This window comes from Onychostruthus taczanowskii, unplaced genomic scaffold (assembly GCF_017590055.1).
Source record: "Onychostruthus taczanowskii isolate IOZ18803 unplaced genomic scaffold, ASM1759005v1 scaffold10, whole genome shotgun sequence".
NCBI classification, from domain to species: domain Eukaryota; kingdom Metazoa; phylum Chordata; class Aves; order Passeriformes; family Passeridae; genus Onychostruthus; species Onychostruthus taczanowskii.
The window spans coordinates 11,866,602-11,886,479 of record NW_024496526.1 but is presented as its reverse complement, the minus strand read 5'-3'; the positions used below and the strand labels follow the sequence as shown (position 1 = coordinate 11,886,479).

General features: G+C 37.1%; 1 protein-coding gene across 1 annotated transcript in view; it reads left to right on the top strand.

Annotated features, from left to right (window-relative positions):
* Positions 1-19,878, top strand: part of DARS1 (aspartyl-tRNA synthetase 1) — a 37,560-nt gene that overhangs the window by 11,922 nt on the left and 5,760 nt on the right. The window contains exons 5-9 of the mRNA XM_041408397.1: positions 7,095-7,197; positions 8,463-8,543; positions 9,016-9,075; positions 16,971-17,082; positions 18,988-19,122. Of these exons, the coding sequence (XP_041264331.1) occupies positions 7,095-7,197; positions 8,463-8,543; positions 9,016-9,075; positions 16,971-17,082; positions 18,988-19,122 (491 nt within the window). The remainder of the gene's footprint in view (positions 1-7,094; positions 7,198-8,462; positions 8,544-9,015; positions 9,076-16,970; positions 17,083-18,987; positions 19,123-19,878) is intronic.

Sequence of the window (19,878 nt, the reverse complement as noted above, 5' to 3'; positions counted from 1 at the left end):
AATCATGTCTGTCTACTTGTTCACAAATAGAAATGTGGATTAATTCTGCAGAATATGTTTAGCATGTGGCACTTGAGTTGCTTCTGTGTAGTTCTTGGCACTACTCTCATGCCTGGGAAGGGAGCCCCCACTAATTAGCTGCAAAAGTGCTACAGCCTTCAACCTTCAATATGTCAGGGAGGGGAAAGATTCATTATAGTGGAGACTTCCAGAAGCCAAGTTAAGAAGGTTGGGATAATGCTTCTGCTGATGGGGTTCAAGGCAGCAGGAAAACAGAACCAGCAGTGTTTGTTGTTTGGCGGTGCTCAGTGCTGGCAGTGCCAGTGTGAAACATGCTGTTCGCAGGTGTTTAGGAGCCAAAGTGAAGTGTTCTGTTTCTTCATGAAATGATTTGTTCTCTCCAGCGCTTGGAATCTCTGAAAAGAATTAAGTGTATAATGTACTTGTTCCCTAATTCATCTCCCTCAAAACTCCCAACAATCTGCCTGTACTCCCTCGAGAAACTTGTGCTACAGAGCAGTGGAACAACTCTTTAAGAGTTGTGGTGCACACTCTTCTCTTCTCCAGTTCTCTCCAATATCTCTCTTTTTCAGTTTTCTTCATGGTTCTTCCCTTCACAGCTGAATTTCTTACACTTCATGGTTAGTAGATCTTTGTGGTTAGGAGCTCATGAGAGGAAACTGGTCTTCACACGATTTTTCCATATGCTGATGGCCACTTACAAACCTTCTGTGGTGGTTTTTTGTGATTCACTGATGTTTTTTACTCAGTTAGTTTTCTGCCAGATTAGTGATTTAAATTAGGTGATGGAGGTCAACAGCTAACAAGGAATGGTAAGCAGTGGAAGAGGGTATTTGGAAACAGTAGAGGGTAAAGCTCCTTTCTCTTCTGGCAGCAGTGATCTGTTAAATCAGGCAGAACCTCATCCTTAGGTTCTTCCCAACTCCCTGTCATCTTCCCTCTTGATGAGACAGACTTGAATTCTCAGAGTAGCCAGACTGATGATGTTTGTACTGTGTTTTGACTTCACCTTCTGCTCCTTTTTTGGGATAACATTTGCTAGCCAAATCCTGGTACTTCAGCCTCACTTACTTTGTAGCATTAATGTTTCCCTTATTATTTGTGCTTCTGAATGATTACATGCTCATCGTCATGTTCTCTGAGTGGTGTAACTCTGGTACAGCCTTCTGGATTTTCTTCTGGGGGTTTGCTTTAGGTTTTTTTAACACCATTAGTGCAGTCATCTTTTCAGGATTCCTTCCCACCTATTAGCAAACCTATTTTATTAATATCCTGCCATGCTCTCACTTTTTCCAGTGTTTCATCTCCTACAATTCTGCCTGCTGTTGGCACTGCAGCTGCCTCTTGTCCTTCAGAGGCTGCTGCTGTTCCCTGCTGGTGAGTGCACGTGGGGTCACTGTGTCAGCAGCACCTGAAGCAGCCCCAGTACGTGCCTGTCCTCAGTCACTTCCCTGCCTCCTTTCACCTGCTCTGGAGTGATCCCATTATTTCTAGCAGATGAGGCTGGGCTTAGATGTCTAAAAATAACTATCCTGTTTCCCTGCCTTTCTCAGTGTCTTTTTTTGTCATCTCATTTCCTACATGTTAAATGAGGAAATACACATTTTTTAAAGAAAACATTTAACTCAAATATCTTAAATGTCAATTACATTTTTTAATATTTTCACTGTATATTTATAGTATATAAACTATATTTCCCATGTGCTATTTTTACATACTTTCATACTGTGTCCACAACTTTGTTTAAAATAGTTTGCAAAATTCTGGATATTGAATTTTTAATTTTAGTTGATTAAATAATGATCTTTTTTTGAAAAAAATTCATAAATTATAAACAAACCAGTTCCTCTTTCAGATATTGGCACATGGAAACCAAGAACTTTCATAATGTTCTGTGGTCAGCAGCATTCATACAGTAATTACCACAATTATCATTAGAATGTGAGTTTTTAGTGAAAGATACTTTATAGTGGTTCAGCTCAGGTTTACAAAGAAATTTCAGTGAGTTTGACCATGAAAAGTATCAAGTTGAACTTCGAAAACAAACATAGCACAGAGCCAGTTGAGATTCTGGATTGGCAGCTGTGGAATTGTTCTTCTGTCTTTTATCAGAAAAAAACAATTTAGCCTGGTCCTGTAAGGGATGCTGCACAAGAGAAACAGTTAATTGTCTGTTTTAGACAGCAGAGGTGCCAGTTAGTAATTTATCTTAGTAATTCATCAACCTGCTTTTTTCCACCAAGCATGGGGTGTGGCTGGTTTTGGTTTTCTTTCTCCTTTTCTATCTCAGCATTGAGCCTTTCCTGCCACCCCTCTGCCAGAGCCACGTGAGCTGATAGAGCAGTTGGGAGAGGTGGTTAACAGATTCTAATTTAGCTGCTCAAAAAATTTGCCCTTCTACAAGAAGTAACTTGATGGCTCTTTGTAGTAGACTAGAGAGTAAAAAGGCAGGAAAGAGATTAAAATGAAGGGGGGGGGAAATTATTAACTTGTATGAAAATAATTCACAATGTAGAAAAATATATGTAAGTTCTTTAGCTAGATAAATTGATAATACCAGGAAGACTGCTGCATATTGCAGAATGTTTTCTTTATCCATTTATGTATAATTTTTATATCAGAAGACTGGAGGAAAATGTCAAATTGCAGCTAAATTTGCTGGTGACACAAAAATTGGACTGGTAAATAGGGACTCAGGAGTGTGTAGTAACCAGAGTTCATTTAGAATAATCACTTCAGTGCTCTTCATTGTGAATTTGTACATTTGTGATTGTTTGGTCAGATTTTGTGGGTGTTCAGGATTAATAAATAGAAAAGCACAGAGAGAAATGTGAGATTGTGGTAGATAACTTGACTTAACAGGGGCCCATGCAGTTTTTGACTTCTAGAAAATAGCATTAATGTAATATGTGCCTGGTTTTAGGCAATTCTGCAATGTTTTGTCCATTTCTGTTGTCTTTGTATCTGAATACATGTTAGATTGAAAAAGGTTGATGGTGAAGTTGCAAGAAGAAATGATACATGGTCAGGCAAATCTGCCTTCTGTGAGACTAAAGAAAACTGTTCTATCCTGGAGAAATTAGTGAGTGATTTAAACCCCAGTCTGGTGGTGCTATGCAAGGTTTTCTGCCAGAGGGGGTTCTTTACATTGCAGATACAAAGGTATGACAGGATGCAATGAAGAGAGGATGAAATTAGGGGAATTTAGAAAGGAAATAAAGTGTAGGTTTTTAGTGAAATATATTAAAAATTCATTATGAATTTTGTTACTTAAAATCTTTAAGAGCAGATTGGCTTCTTTTTTCTCCAGAAGATATCCAGGTTCAACCAAGTGTTAGAGTGTTGGTAATAAGAAACCAATCATTACATTTTTAGAATGAACATAATGAGAACAGGTGTTCACCTGGCCTTTTTGTATAAAAGGTCAGATAATTTTCTTTCAGGGAGTGTCATGTGTACTTGCTGTATTTGTGCAGACAGGATTACAGTTGCTCTTGCTGAGTACAAAATGTTTATACTCTTTACTACTTAAAAATGCACTCCTTTTATGAAAATAAATCAGTACCTTCACTTTCACTGGTATTCAGGTAAAGGATCATTGATTTTTACGTATTAAGACAATTATTTAATATTTTGAATTTTAAAATGTATTAATATAAATCATGCAGTCTTCTTACAGAAAGGTGTTGAAGAAAAAACAACAAAATGCCAGAATAAGTGTAGGTAGTATAGAAGAAGTAAACATTTTCTATTTAAAATCTGTAAATAACCAAATTTCTTCCTATTCTTTGGGCTTTTGACCAAGAAAATGTTGATTGTCATTCACTTTGGGAGGCCAGCAGAGGGTTCAGCTTGCAACATGAAGCTGTTGATGAAAGATGTTGTTATAAAGACTGCAAGAATGCAATCCTGTGGTTAAAAGAGAAAGTCTTGGCTAATAGACATGCAGCTAATTAAAAGGGACATAAGGCATCTAGTGGACACTTTAGAAATTATAATCTTGATTTTTTTTTTAACATTGCAAAATACAAAATAATTTCCTATAAAGAGAAATTTTTTATTGTTAGATTTCATGAGTCTGTATACTTAAATATTAAATTAAAATGATGTAAAGATGTCATCTGTCTTTTCTTCATGCCTTATGCATCCTACTTTAGTTTCCCTGGTAATATTAATTAGAGGTATAAATGTTGTTGTCCTTAATGGAAATGGTGATGCTTTTGCATGTTTTTCTGCTACTTGTTCACTTTTTTTGGTATTAGGGGGTTTTTTGTTACCCAGGGGAATTTTATCAAACATCACCTAGATGACTTATTCCTGCTGCTGTAGAGAATTCTTTGCTGTAGTTACTGGCATTTTATTAAAACATCTTGTTCCTTGTTGTAACTTGAACTGAAAATGCTATTTCAGTCACATCCTTGGAATTACCTGTTGGGATCAAAGCAGGTTTCTGTAGTTTATGTTTGATACAGTATTATGGACTTCAGACACTTCCAGCTCTAGGTCTTGCTGAGCATGGTTCAAACAGAACTCAAAACACAAGCTTTTATTTTCATGCTGGATTAAATGTGGAGTTTAAATGAGGAAAAGCATGTTTTTTAATTATCAAATGAAAGTTTAGAGGAGATGATGGATGTTTATAAATACAAAGATGGTCACATGTAATAGGACCCTTCCTAGTGCTTTTGTGTGCCCAGGCAATTACTTGAATATTTGGTTACAGGGACCTACACAGTTAGAAACTCAGTTGAAATACATCTTAAAATTGTGGCAAGTGTAATGACTAAGGCAGGCCACAGTTTTAAATATGTTCCAGATCAAGAAACCTGTTGTAATTGCAAGTCCAGTGTAGAAGTGGAGAGAAAGCTCAATTTATCGTATGTGCAAAGTTTTAAAGTTATGCAAGTTTGTAAAGCAGCATTGCAGTTACAGTGATGTAAAAGTCAGTTTCTTCCTGTATTTTTAACCTGATACCATTTTGCATGTCTTGAATTCCTTGCATGTTCTGATCAGAGTTCTGTACAGACTTCACTAACACTTCTCATCCATGGGATCACCAATCTAATTATGAGTCCTTACAGCACATTTATATTTAACTATTGTTTTCCCACGGCATGGAGAATTTCCTTCAATACGTTTAAAACATTATTTGCTGTTATTACTAAGAAGGCTTTTATTCAGCAGATTAGAAACTGCTATTTTCAGTGAAGACAGTGCTATTCATGTCATTCTTAGTGTTTTCTGGACATTTGCCAAAATGTTGACATGGAAAAGGAAGCAGGAAAAAAAGTTCACATAAGAGTGAAAATTTAATTCACGCATTTGAAAAGCAAAGGGAATTTATGGTTGCACTTAATACTGGTTTAGCATCATATATTGTCAGAGATGATCACGCTCTCTTGCATCCAAAGCAAGACTGTATCATTTCCACAGTCTGTGAGGAGTTTCAAACAGAATCATTTGTCATAGAAGGTACTTGGAAGCACTTAGTGTCATTTCAATTATCCTTTCTCATATTTGTTGCCTCTGCTAAACTAATGGAAATGGAGGCTCACCCATAACTAAATGGATTCTTATTTAAAGCCTGCTCTTAGCCTCTGCTTTGTACAAATTTAGTCGTGATTTGAGCAGCTGTAGCTCTTCTAAAGTGTAAATGTGCCAGAAGAACACACTGTTCATTAATTTAATGCAGTACATGGAATTACCTAATGGTTAAGCAAGTCAAGCATATGAAGCACCCTTGTCTGTATTAACTTTAGAGCAGCTAATAAGTTCTATCACCTGAAAGTATTACCATAAGAAAAAGTGTAACCAGCTAAAATACTCAAATTTTGGCTTTTTATTTTTTAGTCAATTGGAATTTACTTATAGTGCCACTGGTAGGTTTTGAGAATTTGATGCTTGAATTTTCCATTGTTACTTTAATATCGTCAGATTTTTCAAGATTTTTATCTAAAGTAAAAGAAGTGCCAGCCTTGCAAAGTTCTTGAATTTTCCATTGTTACTTTAATATCGTCAGATTTTTCAAGATTTTTATTCAAAGTAAAAGTGCCAGCCTTGCAAAGTGGAGGGTTGTTAATGGCTCTTTGCTTTTAGCAGTGGCCAGCTTGTCTGATGACATCCTCACTCACATCTTACTGTTTGCAGTTAAAATGTGGGGTCTGATGCTTTCCTGCTGTCTAAGGGCTTAGGTGGTCAAGTGATGTACATAAAGTACCTTGCAGCTTTTCAAGAAGGACTCACAAGTGAAAGATTGATTGTAACATTAGTTTTCCTAAAAAGGAAAGTAATATTTGTAGGTATTTGGCCTCTTGTGAGCTAACAGAGAGACAGAGTGAAAATATATTTCCAGTGGGGGTGAGATGATGTGTAGAAAAGTGCTGGTTTAAACTCCAGTACCTTAAATGTGTAAATAAAAACTGCTCGTACAAATTCTTTTTTCACTTCTGACTCCTGAGGCTTCTGTTATTGTTTGCTTATAGCACACATTTTTTATATCCTATGTTTGGAAGACTTTCAGGATGGTGTGTGGTGTTCAAATGTACTCTTAGTGACTGTTAGTGGGGAGCAGTTAGGATGTCCCCTGTCACAGAGAAATGACTTTGGAGCATCTTGCATCTTTCAGTAACAAGTCATGTAGTTTAAACAAGCTGAACTAGTTTCGATTTTCCCCTTCAGTCCTAGGACTTCCCTTCAGTTTGTTGTTCTGCTGGTGAAGACACATCTTGCAGATAATTGCATCAGCTGACACATGGGAGAGTGTCTGTGGCCTAGAAAAAGAGCTCTGCCACTTGTCAGTTTATGTATAAACAGCACACAGAGAATGGGCGAGCCGTGAACTCAGTCATAATTCTTTCCTCTCAAGTCTTCCATCCCAGTTTGAATTCATTGGGGCTGGGGATATTTCAGCAAACTCCTTTATTAATCAGTTATTAGATGTAAAAGTAACTTCAGATCCTTGACTCTGTTCTGTTGTTCAGCAGTCCATGCAGTGCACGAATGGTGCTCAGCGCTGAGGCTGCTGCAGTGTGCAGTGGAACTTACTGAGCCTTCTGTCCTCTCTTTCTTGCCAGCATCACCAAAGAGAGCATTGTGGACATCGAAGGCGTTGTGAGGAAGGCGTATCAGAAAGTCGGAGGGTGTACTCAGCAAGACGTTGAGCTTCACGTTCAAAGGGTACATTTTTGAGCAAATGGAGCACTGGTTAATTGTTTGGTAGATTATCTGTTGAGACTGTCTGCCTACATACATGAACTTTGTCAGTAAGGAATCCCATGTCAGAGAAATAAACTGCTTCAAACTACAAATTTCAGTGTTTTATATGTAAAAATGAAACACTTCTGGTTTTAAGGTACTTAGAGTTTATATTTCCCTGTTTTTCTCTGCCATTTGAATTATAGTATTAAGTAAAATAAAGTGTCTCTCTAGAACAATTTGGCTAGAAAAGCTTGTAATTCTAGTTTTTGATTCTTAACTGCAGTAGATTCTGGAATAAAAAGTCTGCTTCTTTTTAAGTACAAGTTAGGAGTTTCTTCTTTATCGGAGTTACAATCTTCCCCTCAGTACAATGGACTGCAATACATAATTCTCACAGAAATAAACTCTCAGTGGCTTAACAGTATGGAAACTTTTGAAATCTAAAGTTCCTGGAGCTTGTGCTGTAGGGCTGGAGGAAGTGTAACTTTATAATTTGTTTAAATAGAAAGCATATTTAAACCTTTATGTAATATCCTTTTCTTCTAAAGGTTTTAAACTAAACTGTATGCCTACAATGCAGCTGAAACCCAGTCGCCTCAGGACTAGAGCACAATGGCTATTATAGCAGTGAGGTAAATCTTAGCTAACAGCACTGGGAAAAATCTGCAGATTTTGAAGAACATGTTTTAATATATGTGCAGATTATCCTATGCTTGATTTTTCTGAAAGAACATCAAATTCACTGCTCCTCTAGGAGCAATACTAGACCATAAGGCACAGCAAGGTGGTTTTCATTCTCTGATTGTATTTTAGTTATCTCATAAATTTTTGAATCTGAAATAGCTCTTTCAGCTGAATTCTGATAAGTAAATGATACATTAACAAGGAGAAGAACAGGATGATCTTGCTGGAATCAGAAACTAAAACTCAGTGAAATCTGGTGTATTCAGAGCTGGCATTCATGCCAAAAGGCTTGTCCCTCAGGCTGTATGAACTTGCTCAGTCTGGTGCTTCCCAGAAGAAAAAAAAAGATACATCAAATCTTTCAAAGGGAAAGCAAGAACTAAGCACTTCAGTATTGTCATGAGAATGCACAATGTATCTCAAGTACTGGAATAAAATCACAGCCTTAGAGCCAGTAGCCTATGCAAACACTGTTTCAAGTCTCTGCTAGAAATATCCTTTTGTAAATCACACCTCCTTTTGAGCAGAGCCTCATGCTATTTCTGTTCTCTCAATTTCAGATCTATGTGATCAGTTCAGCTGAACCCCGGCTGCCCTTACAGCTGGATGATGCTGTTCGACCAGAAGTGGAAGGAGAGGAGGTGAAAACTTTGCATCCTCAAATGCTTTTTATTGTCTTTGTAGCTGAACAAAAGCACAAAAGCCAGGCAACTTCCTTAATGTGGTGATTCTGGGGCTTTGTTAGGTTTGCATTTTACTTCCTTTATGCTATCCAGAACTGTGTTCAACATCTCTATAGCTTTGATGTCTGCTGAACTGCAGTCGAAGGTCAAAACCAGAGAGTTTCCAATAGTGTATGTGTGTCTGATGCATCCTCATAGTTGGCTTCTGCCTGTGACCTCTGGGAGAAGTTACACCTTGAACTCTTCTATGCTGCCAGTTGGCTCTATGTTCTTTCTAGAATGATCTAGATGTTCAGCGTAATGTAGAAATAACCCTTTGCTTTTGGCCAGAGCGTGTTTTTCTCCGTTGATTTTGGTTTTTTTAAGTTTTGGTTTTGTTTATTTTTTGGATGTGTGTGTATTCACTATGTGCTTTTGTGCAACTGTTTAGGATGGAAGAGCTACTGTAAACCAAGATACAAGACTGGACAACAGAATCATTGATCTAAGGGTAAGGAACACACAGTGCTTCAGGCTTGTATGCACGTGTTTGTTAATCCACAAAGCAATAAAAGTAATGGATTTGATAGAATTGTATTGTTAGCCAGAAGAAAAAAGAACATTGTGTTTTTGTGGTTTTGTGTGGTATCATAAAAGCACAGGATTCTTGAATCCTAAATGTTCGCCTTCACTGACATTAATTAAAGATTGGTAGTTCAAAGGAAAACATTGATGATTTGACATATGGCTGTGTACATCTGGGCTGTTTAGCTGCAAAAGTCAAAGGTGACTGAATAAGCACAATTTAGAAACAACACTTTTTCTTAGATGCAGTTTTTGTTTTCCAAAACCTGTAAAGAGCTTGATTTTGAAGTATAAGATGGAAGTTCTGAGTTTTAACAGGCTGTTGAGGTGCTGCAATGCATGCCTTGCCAGAGAAATTTTACCAGGCCACAATACCAATCTCATTCTCTTTGTTGTTTCCACAGCATTCAAGTATTTTCCTTTTTTTTCCTGAAACAGCTTTCTTTATCCAGGTCATAAAGACCCAACCTTCTGTGAATTCATAGACCTCCGAAATATTTACCATTTGTAATCGGCAGCAAGATACTCTTTACTAAATTACTTACAGAACTTTGATTCTTTTTTTATGAAACAGCAGCTAGCACTTAAGTGTGTAACTAACTAAGCATTACTGACTTGAGGCATCTTGGCCTTTTCCTAGGCTTTTTAGCCATTTTAGGCTCTCCACAATAAAATTTTAATCAACACTGAATGAAGACTATGCTTAGCTCTTTTTTTTTTTTGATACCTAGTATTGCCTTCAGAGTTCTTGATAATGGCAGTTTCTCAGTAAATCAGTCTTTGCACCTGAGAAATGAAACAAAAAAGTAATTTATTGGAAGATTTGGAAAAGTTCGGGCGCTGAGAGACTTAGAGCTTTTCAACATCTGATCTCCTTATTTCAGCAACTAAAACTACTTGTGTCAATTGTTTTACTTGTACCAAACTTAATTGCCTTTCACTTCACTGAGTAACTTCAGTCTGTGCTCACTTTTCAGGGTACTCAGTATCTCATCATATTGGTCTCTTAATGTCTTACATTAAGCCTTTAATGAAAAGAATTCTATACTAATGATTGAAAGTGAAAATAATTTGAAGGATCATCAGCTTATGATAGTGCTAAGACTGTACTGAATTGAAGGGGAGAAATCTGGGATGCTTGAACTGCAGGCTTTACTTGAACATCTGGTGATGAATAAAAATAACCAACAGCACTCCAGAGAAACCTAAGAAAATCCATTATATTGAAGAAACACCTGTATAATAAACTGAAAGGAGCCATGAGGCCCAAAGAGAATAGAGAAATTATACAAAAGGAATGGCATTTAAGAATGCTGGGTGAAAATGGCTTGGAGGTATCCTTGGCTGTAGTGCAGTTGAGGGCGTCTGCAGAGCAAAGCTGATGAAGGTAAATAGTAATGGAAAAAGATGGAAGACTCATGCCAGAATAAAAGATGGAGATTGAATGGAGAGGGCTGGAGTAAAGTTCTGCCCCTATACACATGCAGTAGTTCAGCATGACCATCCCAATACTTCTGAAATATCTTTGTCAGTACAGCAGTAGGGCATTAGTTGTCAGTATTCTGCCTGGAAGGTGCAACTGCTGACCTAAGTGGATGTTGCTGTAACCTCTTCTGTGTCCCAACCACTGTTGGGACACCTTTTTTTCAGCAATGTCTGGCACCTTGTTTGGAGCTCTGAACCTCAACTCTGTGTTAAGAAGATGTTTATCTCCTTAGCTCCAGCAGCTGCTGCAGTGTGGTGCTAAGCACCTGTTTCATGCTGAACAGCAATGCAGGTTAGCTTTTCACAGAACTGGTGGCATGATGGAATGCCAGATCTCAGCACTGCAGTGTCTGTGTCCCATCCTCTGCATACACCTGTGGCTGGATGTGATCTGGCCACAGCTTGCTCGTGATTAGGCTTGGGTGTCTGTCTTGCTTTCCTCCTCTGCATAGGAAAATATTCTGTCTCAGGCTGTGTCACATTTCTGTGTGTCTTTTCTGTTGCACCTTTCATGATGTGTTTCGGAACAAAAGCAGATTCTAAATATGGTATTTTAATCTGTTTTTTAAAGAGAGTGCTGAATAAGTGGAAAATATATTTAATGAAGAAAGAGGAAATTTCAGTGAGAACACATGCATTTATGTAGATATGTGCATCCTAAGCACTGTATGTAGTGGAATCACAAGAGTAGGAATATGAAGAACCCCAGAAAGTAGTAATTGGTTTTCAGTGATTTGGTTCCATAGATTGGAGCTGGAGTACAAGTGGGGCTTCTAAGAGCCTTTAGTGTTTCAAATGCAGTGCATAAGTAGGCATGTCCTAAGGAGGATTGCAAATATGATGTGTTATCTGAAACCATTGTTCCCACAGCTGTTCCTTCTAGGAAAACCATATCATGGGCAGCAGGGAAAAATTTTCTAATGGAGATGCTGTGATGGTCTGTTCCTACAAGTGTGGGAGGAAGTCCATCCACAGCTAAATGTATCATCTATTTCTGGTTTCCTCAGTGCCCCAGTTTTTTAAGGAAGATGGAAGTCACTGAACATCAAAAATAGGGACACTGTTATTTTGAGAAAGATTTACCAAACTAAATGCATTAGATCTTTGTTAGGCTCAGTCTAAAAAAAAAGTCGTTTGTATGCAGCTAAAATAATTTGTGTCCATTTAAACACAGTATCTAAAGCTGTTAAGTAATTAGCTAATTTTAAATAGTGATTGACAAAGGAGTTAACTGGATAGGGCCAAGTTTGGTGGAGCTGGGGAACTGAGTTATTACATGAATGAAAAAAATAGATTTCTGAAAATAGCATCACTCCATCCAGCTATGATGTATACCAAGGAAGGTTTTATTATGATGCAATACAAGGAGTGTAATTAATAATAAGGAAATTACATTAATGGAGATGAAGGATGCAAAGTATGTTGCAAGGATTGCAAGACTTCCACTCTTGTGTACATGTGGAAGTAGACTGAGTATTGCATTTTGTAGACCAATCTTGCATTTTGTTTGCTGACAAAGATCTCTCAAAAGTGTCTCATAATTCAGTTTTTTTCAAGGCTGGGGACAGGAAATACTTAAATGCTAAAATGCCAAGCTACTGCTGTAGTTGTTATTTTGAGGTATGGAGAGAAAATGGTGATTACTTAGGGCTAAGGGATTTTGAAAATAATTTCCAAAGAATGATTACTGGAGAAGAATGAATCTGTTCCTGGTGGGTTAACTCATAAAACACAGATCACACCCTTGGAGAAAAAAAGTTGGGATTTTAGAGAAAAGAGAGCTGGTAATAAGAAAGACAAGTCCTTGTATGGACTAGATTTTCTTTCACATAACATTTCACAGATGACTGTGAGGAAATCACTGTTGACCTAAGTATCTGTTTTTCACAATAGCTTAATGAAAGTCAAACCACTTGATCATAGGGATGTTTGATTTACCATTCACTTACAGCAACAGTTAAAAAGGGCAAAATAGAGAGAGCACTGACTGTTTTTTTAAATCTTTACTTTTCTGCTGCTCTGAAGTTTCACTGAAGTATTTGGTGGTGTGTAGACTTCCCATGTCTGTAAAAAGACCTGCAAAGCTGTATTTATGAAGTTCTGTGATGCATGAAAAGTAATAAAGAAAAGACCAGTGAAACACTGGGTCTTGTAGTTTGCTTCTTAAAAATACCAATTCAGATTCCTCCAGTTTTACATTTTTTTAAAAAATAAGGAAGAAAATATCAGTGAAAGAAACACTAGTTCTTGGGGTTTACTTCTCAGTTTGTCTGTGAAAAAGTCTGAAGAAAGAAACAATTCAAATTCACCCAGGTTTACAATGCACCTGACTGATGTCCTTGCACTGGTTTATTTTTTGTGTTCAGCAGGACTTTTATCTCAACAGGATCTGTCCAAATGTGACTTGAATTATATGCCTTTTTGCAGTCCTGTTGCTACAATTTTATCTGTGATAGCCCAGCTCGTTAAGACCAAAGCAAAACCTTTTTAGGGTCAGTATTACTCTGTTTATGTTGCTCAGGGTAGAGCATTAACATTATTAAACTGTGTCTTTAGTAGTTTATGGATATCAGACTGTGATAGTCCAGCTGTACACTGATCTTAATGCACTTTCTTTCCAAATGCTAGATTGCTTGAAGCTTGATTTCATTATGTTGGATTCAATCTCCTCATTGCAAAAGCTGTGTTTTTCCTGACTGAATCCAAGCTAATGAACAAGCAAATGTGCAGTTCATTTTCTTGTGGGTAGTGATTTGGCAGTGTGTACATACACAGTCCCAGTCATTTAGACTACAAATTCCATGTTCATATATTCTTGTACTATAAGTAATACTGAAATTTGAATAAAAGTTGACTTCAGTCACCTTGGGGTTAAAAAAAATGTTATTTAAGATAAATTCTGTTTCCTAGCAAAGCCTTCACTTGTCCTATATATAGTGGTGGAATTGCAAAATTAGTTACATTATTTAAAATCATCTATATTACTTAAAAGAATATAGATTACATTATTTAGCCAATTATGTATTTATGGTTGTTCATGGTGGAAGATTGGTAGCTACAGCAGGCAAACAGAAAAGCAAAAATGAGGGGAGAGCAGAGTAAATTCTGCAGCTGATGTGAGAGTAAAAAGAAAGTTCACAACTTTTCATGTCTCTGCATGGGTCTCACCTCTCTGAGATACGATCCCGTTGGTGTGGACTGCCCTCAGTTCCACTGAAAAACGTTCTGACACTGCAGCTTGTGCCAAATAAAAGTGATAATTGTTTTTATAAGCTTAGAGTGCTCAGTTTTATCGTTAAAATCTTCCTTCATGGCATCTGAATAATAAACACACAGGTGAAATTAAAGTGAGGTTATAACTGAAACTCATACTTCAGCACTGTTCCATAAACTTTTCTTCTGCTGTCTGTAACAAAGGTGATTATTGAAAATAGTGAGTTCTTCTGTAAAATTAACTTTGCAGACCAAGTTAAAACATTAACATTGTTAACTGCAACAGCATTTAGTTGTAATAAATTCGTTTGTTTCTGATTAATTCTTGAAGCAGTATTGACTGTCTTTGCCATAGTCTCAGATAAGATAGTTTGTCAATATGTGGAAGGGCTCCTATCGGAGTAAACGCTACACAAGAAGAATGCCACGGCAAAATCTTCTTTTAAGGCAAAGGTAAAAATTAATTAATTTTGATAGTTGTCTCTCTCTTTAGTTTGTTGTATTGTACCCAAGTGTGGAAGTTCAAATTGTGACTATGTTACTTATCATTGCACAAACATTGCTATATATACCAGCATCTCAGCTACTGAATTATTTTTTTCAAATGTATTTGTTCTCTTTATGTTCTGAACATCACACCAGTGCAAAGAATGTTATTAAATCTGAAAAGTTTTTTCTTAATTTTTAAAATACTTGGAAATTGTAGTGGCACATAAAACTTCTGGTCATTGATTTGACTCTACTGCATATTGTCAGATGCAGTTCTTTAGGAGCTTATCTCAGATGTCTTGTGGGTCTGTTTAGTTCTTAAAAAGAGGCTGTAGTATCACAAATTCTCAACAGTCATCCATGTTGGCAGTCTCTGAATGAGTGGTCAGTGAAACTCAGCCACCTTTCTTGAAAGAAGAGTGGTCTTGTCAGACCTAATTTGAGGTATGGAGAGTTGCTGCTTGTTCTTGGTCTGCAGTTAAATAAAAGCTTCAGTGTTCAGTTCTGTGAATTTGGCTGCTTTCGTAAATGCTGTTTCTAAGCCTAACTTACCATTATAGATGGTTTAGGAAGACAAAATCCTTGTCCTGCATCCTCACAAAGGACAGGAGGAGTTAACCACCTAACCAGCCTTTGTTACTAAAGAGCTGTGTTGGGTATTGGCTGGCTCTGGTTTTGTGCACAGTTTTAGGTCAGACCATGTAACTGCTTTCAGACTGGGTTTAGCAACCAGTTTTCTTTTTTTCCTGGGGCTGTTTGACTTATGCATTCTCACCTGCACTGGCATGAAACTGCTGTTGGTTCACACCAAGGGTAGAAGAGGCATTGTTTCTATCCTGCTTTATGTTAATGTTAAAAATCTCTCTTAGCAATTTTAGATGTGTCTAATCCATCAAAAACTTCATTGGGAAACTCAAATGTGGCTTAAAGTTTTCAGCTCTTTCTCTTTTCAAGTAGGAGATGGTTAAGAAGAAAAAGTCCGTTTGAGTCATCCTGGTACTTGGATGTAACACTGCCAAATTATGCCCATAACTCAGGAAGAGTCTTACCATATGTCTTGTTCTGGGAGACCAGTGTGAAAAAGGTGAAAAACTTTTGGGGTACTTTTGTAACTGTTGCTCAAAACCTCATTTCCTTAATTCTGAACATTTGAGTAGTGGCTGTGGTCTATCAGACGTGTGGTTTATCAGACAGTGAGAACTGCTATTATTTACTAGTCTCAACCACATACCCGCCTGAACTGTTTCATTGGTCAGCTGAAATGGCAAATAACTCTAAACAGCTCCAGATCTGCAGTATTGCTGCAGTTTTCTCTTTGGGTTTGGTGGTAAAGGGATGTCTTTATCTTGCAAAGATGATGGCTGTAGCTTTATTTCAGCGTTTCTACTGACTGTCTGTCTAAATTTGGCTGCTTATACAATTTGTTTTGGCTGGGGGTTTTTTGTTTTGTGGTTTGGTAGAGGAGTCATGTGAAAAAGCCCACAAGGCCTTTCTTACCCTGACTGAAGATCTGGGTGCTGTTCAGAAAGAGAAGTAAACAGTGCTGTGACGCAGGTTGTCCTAAAGAACCGTTCACTTGCTCGTTTGCAGGAACTTGTTGGTCTTTTTGTACCCTTTTAGGTTGCTCACTGTCACGTTTGAGATGCTGAAAGCACAAAATCAGATATGGCTTCAGTGCTTTGCACAGACGCCTTGCAGTCTTTGCAACAGCCACTAAGGTGGTTGGTTTATTCTTCATGCCAAAAGTGTCCCAGGAATGTTCAGTGTAGGTATTTGCTAACCCACATGAGCAGCTCAGTTGTGTCACATGCATAAACAAAAAAAAATTATCAATTCAGTTAAATCTACTTCTGTTTTCAGCTAGATTTACTTTTAAAGTAAGGTGGAAAAAAGAACTGCTGCTCATATCAACAGGTGTGTGAGCTGCTTAAATGTTGGAAGTGTAGACCCTGGGTTTTGGTTGTTTTTGTGGCAGTGTTGTACATGGTTAACATGTGGCTGGTTTTTGCATGAAAAATATTGTACTTGGTAGCCTTTAACAGACAGACATTTCTACCTTATGTAAGATATTAATGACTTTGCTTTTGTCGTGCACTGTGTTCTGCAGCTGTTCTAGTTCACTGTGCTGAAGCTTTTTAATAGATTTAGTACTTTTATTCAGTTTCTTACTGTAAAACCTTTATTTGCAGAAGCACATCTTATAAATCAAGGGGTTTTTTTATAAATGTAGAATTGATCGTAGTGCCTTGTTTTGCACTGTGTTCTGCAGCTGTTCTAGTTCACTGTGCTGAAGCTTTTTAATAGATTTAGTACTTTTATTCAGTTTCTTACTGTAAAACCTTTATTTGCAGAAACACATCTTATAAATCAGGGGGTTTTTTTAAATGTAGAATTGACCATAGTGCCTTGTTCATCACTGAATATGCTATAAATTGAAATTAATAATTTCTCTGGTTTTCTTTCCTGTTTCCTTGTGTGTAACAGACAATTATGGATTTGCACTTTTCATTGTTTAGGCAGCTACAATAATCTGGTATTCCTGAGGGAAGGAATTCATCCTTCCAGCTGACCAGAGGAAGTAATAGAGTCAGAAAAAACTAACATAGGATTCATTATTTTATCTTCTTCTTGTAGACCTCCACTAGTCAGGCAATCTTCTGCCTTCAGTCTGGTATTTGTCAGCTTTTCCGAGAAACTCTTATTCGCAAGGGATTTGTGGAAATTCAGACTCCCAAAATCATTTCAGGTATTGTATATGTGATCCAGCAGCTACAGGTGTGCTTCTTTTGTAGTTGCTCAGTGTACCTATCTGACAAATTTTAGCAAGTTTTTATTTAAAAAACATACATTTTCTTTCTAGCTTAGATGCAGCATAGCAAACTTCTGGCAGGTGTCAGAGATGGTCTTTACTTTTCTCCTGACTTAGGCTATTAAAAGAATTGCAAGAAAAATTACATATATATACATGATTTATATAGTTTGCTATGCATATGAATGTATAATTATGATCATATGCATTATTTTTCAAATCAGTGTTCTCAGTATTGAGCGCTGTCTGTTCTGTTCTCAGTATTAAAAAAGAACCAGTCTAATTTAGATTAAAAGCATATTCCATCATAAATGATCATAAATATCAATAAGATATTTTATACCATATGTTTGCAACAAACATATGGTATAAAATATAGCGCTGTCTGTTCTGTTCTCAGTATTAAAAAAGAACCAGTCTAATTTAGATTAAAAGTGTATTCCATCATAAAGATATTGCAACAAACATATGGTATAAAATACGATGCCATTATATGACACAGTTTGTCACTTCTTTAGCAATGAGAATATGGCAGAATAGAAGGTGGTAGACCTTTTTCTTTTTGGAAATGTGGAATGACAGCTTCAGCCTTAAAGTGTGAAATGTAGATTTTGCTTCTAGTTCTTTGATTTGCTGTATTGTTTTCAAAAGTCCAATGGCTTGATTTAGGATTTTGATGGAAGTTTTTCTTCCATCTTACTGGTGCTCTTTGAGGTTTTGTTGATGCCACTAAGATACATGGTATGGAAAATCAGAGCAGAACGTTTGTGTTACTGTGTTATTGTGTGTACATTCATGAAGTGTATGTCTTGCTTACAGAATTTTATGCTTCTGTATTAATATTTTGGAAGACATCTCTTTATTGAGACAAAAAGTGAACATTTTAACAAAATACATGTAAGCAGCTGTTCTTTCAACATGAAAAGTGTCATTGAGCTAGAAGATTGGATGACTTTTTCCTATAGAGATAGTTATATAGTATGAAGTGCTAAAAGTCTCCCAAGTGGTTTGTTTATGTAGGACCTTTGAGGAAGTGTGCTGTGTCCCACTGGAAGCAAGCAAGCATCCCATTGTTTGGATGAAACAATATTTTGTAAAATTAACTAAGTTAAGTCAATGCAATCCTTACTGAACTTCCAATTTAAACATCATAACTATTTTAAGATTTAAGGTTTTTAAAAGTTAGGCCACTGCACCTCTCATGTCACAGACTGGGAATTGGCAAGGTGAAGTAATGCAGTTTTGATCGGTGCTTTGCAGTAAGGGAAATGCATGTGATCCTTGTTCCTGTAGCTGTCTATGAAAATTGCCTCAAACTGAGAAAAAGCTTTATAGCTTTGGCTGATGCCCTCTGGTAAATCTCGGATTGGCTGTGAGAGATATTTATGCCTTCAGTTAGAGAGGATGGTCCTGGCAAAACAGGATATGCACTTGGATCTCAGGCTCTGCAGTGAACCCCTGGCAGCCTGAGCCACTGGCAGAGAATGGTTTCCACAAAATGTGGGGTGCAGGTAGATGTGTTAGTACAGATATGTATTCTCTGCTGTTCTCACTCTAAGGTGAATGTCAGCTGAAACAGGAACATTTTAAGCTACCCCAGCTAAATTTGCAGAAATTCAAGACAAGGTGTGAAGTCCTGAGCTGCAAAAAAATTTACCTTGACATGAATGGATGGATGCAAATACATCTTTTCCCTCTAGTATGTTTTGAAGAAAAATCTCTTTTTGATCTTTAAAAGACCAATAATCTATCATTCTACCTCTAATTGATTTTTTACATTTTTATTTTAATAACTGCTTAATTTTATTTCAATAATTCCTTATAAAAGCACTTGCTTTCCAGCTGCCAGTGAAGGAGGAGCCAATGTGTTTACTGTATCCTACTTCAAAACCAGTGCCTACCTGGCTCAGTCCCCACAGCTGTACAAGCAGATGTGTATATGTGCTGACTTTGAAAAGGTTTTCTGCATCGGGCCAGGTAAGAAAAGCTTTGCTTTATGCAATGTGTGAAGTGTGCCTTGGTTTTAGCAGCTGTGGTACAAGTAAGATAACACACACACACACACACACAAAGTCTTTGAATAGTTTCACTTGGTGTAGTTTCACTTGCCAAACCAAATTTCAGTTGAGGCAACTGATGACAGTAAACTTGACAGAGAAGTTGCTGTACATGTACCGAACACATTACTGAGAACAAGCTTACTTTTAACTGTCAGTAAATACTAAAAAATGAATGATTTCCAGTCCCATGCTCTCTTTCTTAAATGCTTATAGGACATGGCCTCTTTCAGTGGCAATACAATAGTTTTCTTTGAACACCTCAAATGGTTTAAAGATACCTAATCTCTAAATGCTGAAAACAAGTCAATTACAGTGTATAAAACAAAAAAAAAAAAAATTCCAGGTAATTCAGAAGATGTTAAATTTCTTGTTAATCACTAACAGATGAGTCATGGTTTATGGGAAGATGTGTTTAGATTAGACTCATGTACCTATCCCAGAAGATGCACACGTGTACGAGTCCATTTCCTCTGAAAAAGGCAGTTTTCAAATCTGAAAGTTCTTGTGTGCCTGAAAGCATGTCTTTCTTTTCCACTTGTGTTTGTTGGTCAAAGCAGAGATCCTGCCTCTCTGTGGGTTGTGTCTGTACCACAGCTGCAGTAATGCTGTCACTGTTACAAATGATGCTCTGAGGCTGCTAGTTGTATTTGTGTCTTTCAGTGAGATTTTCCAT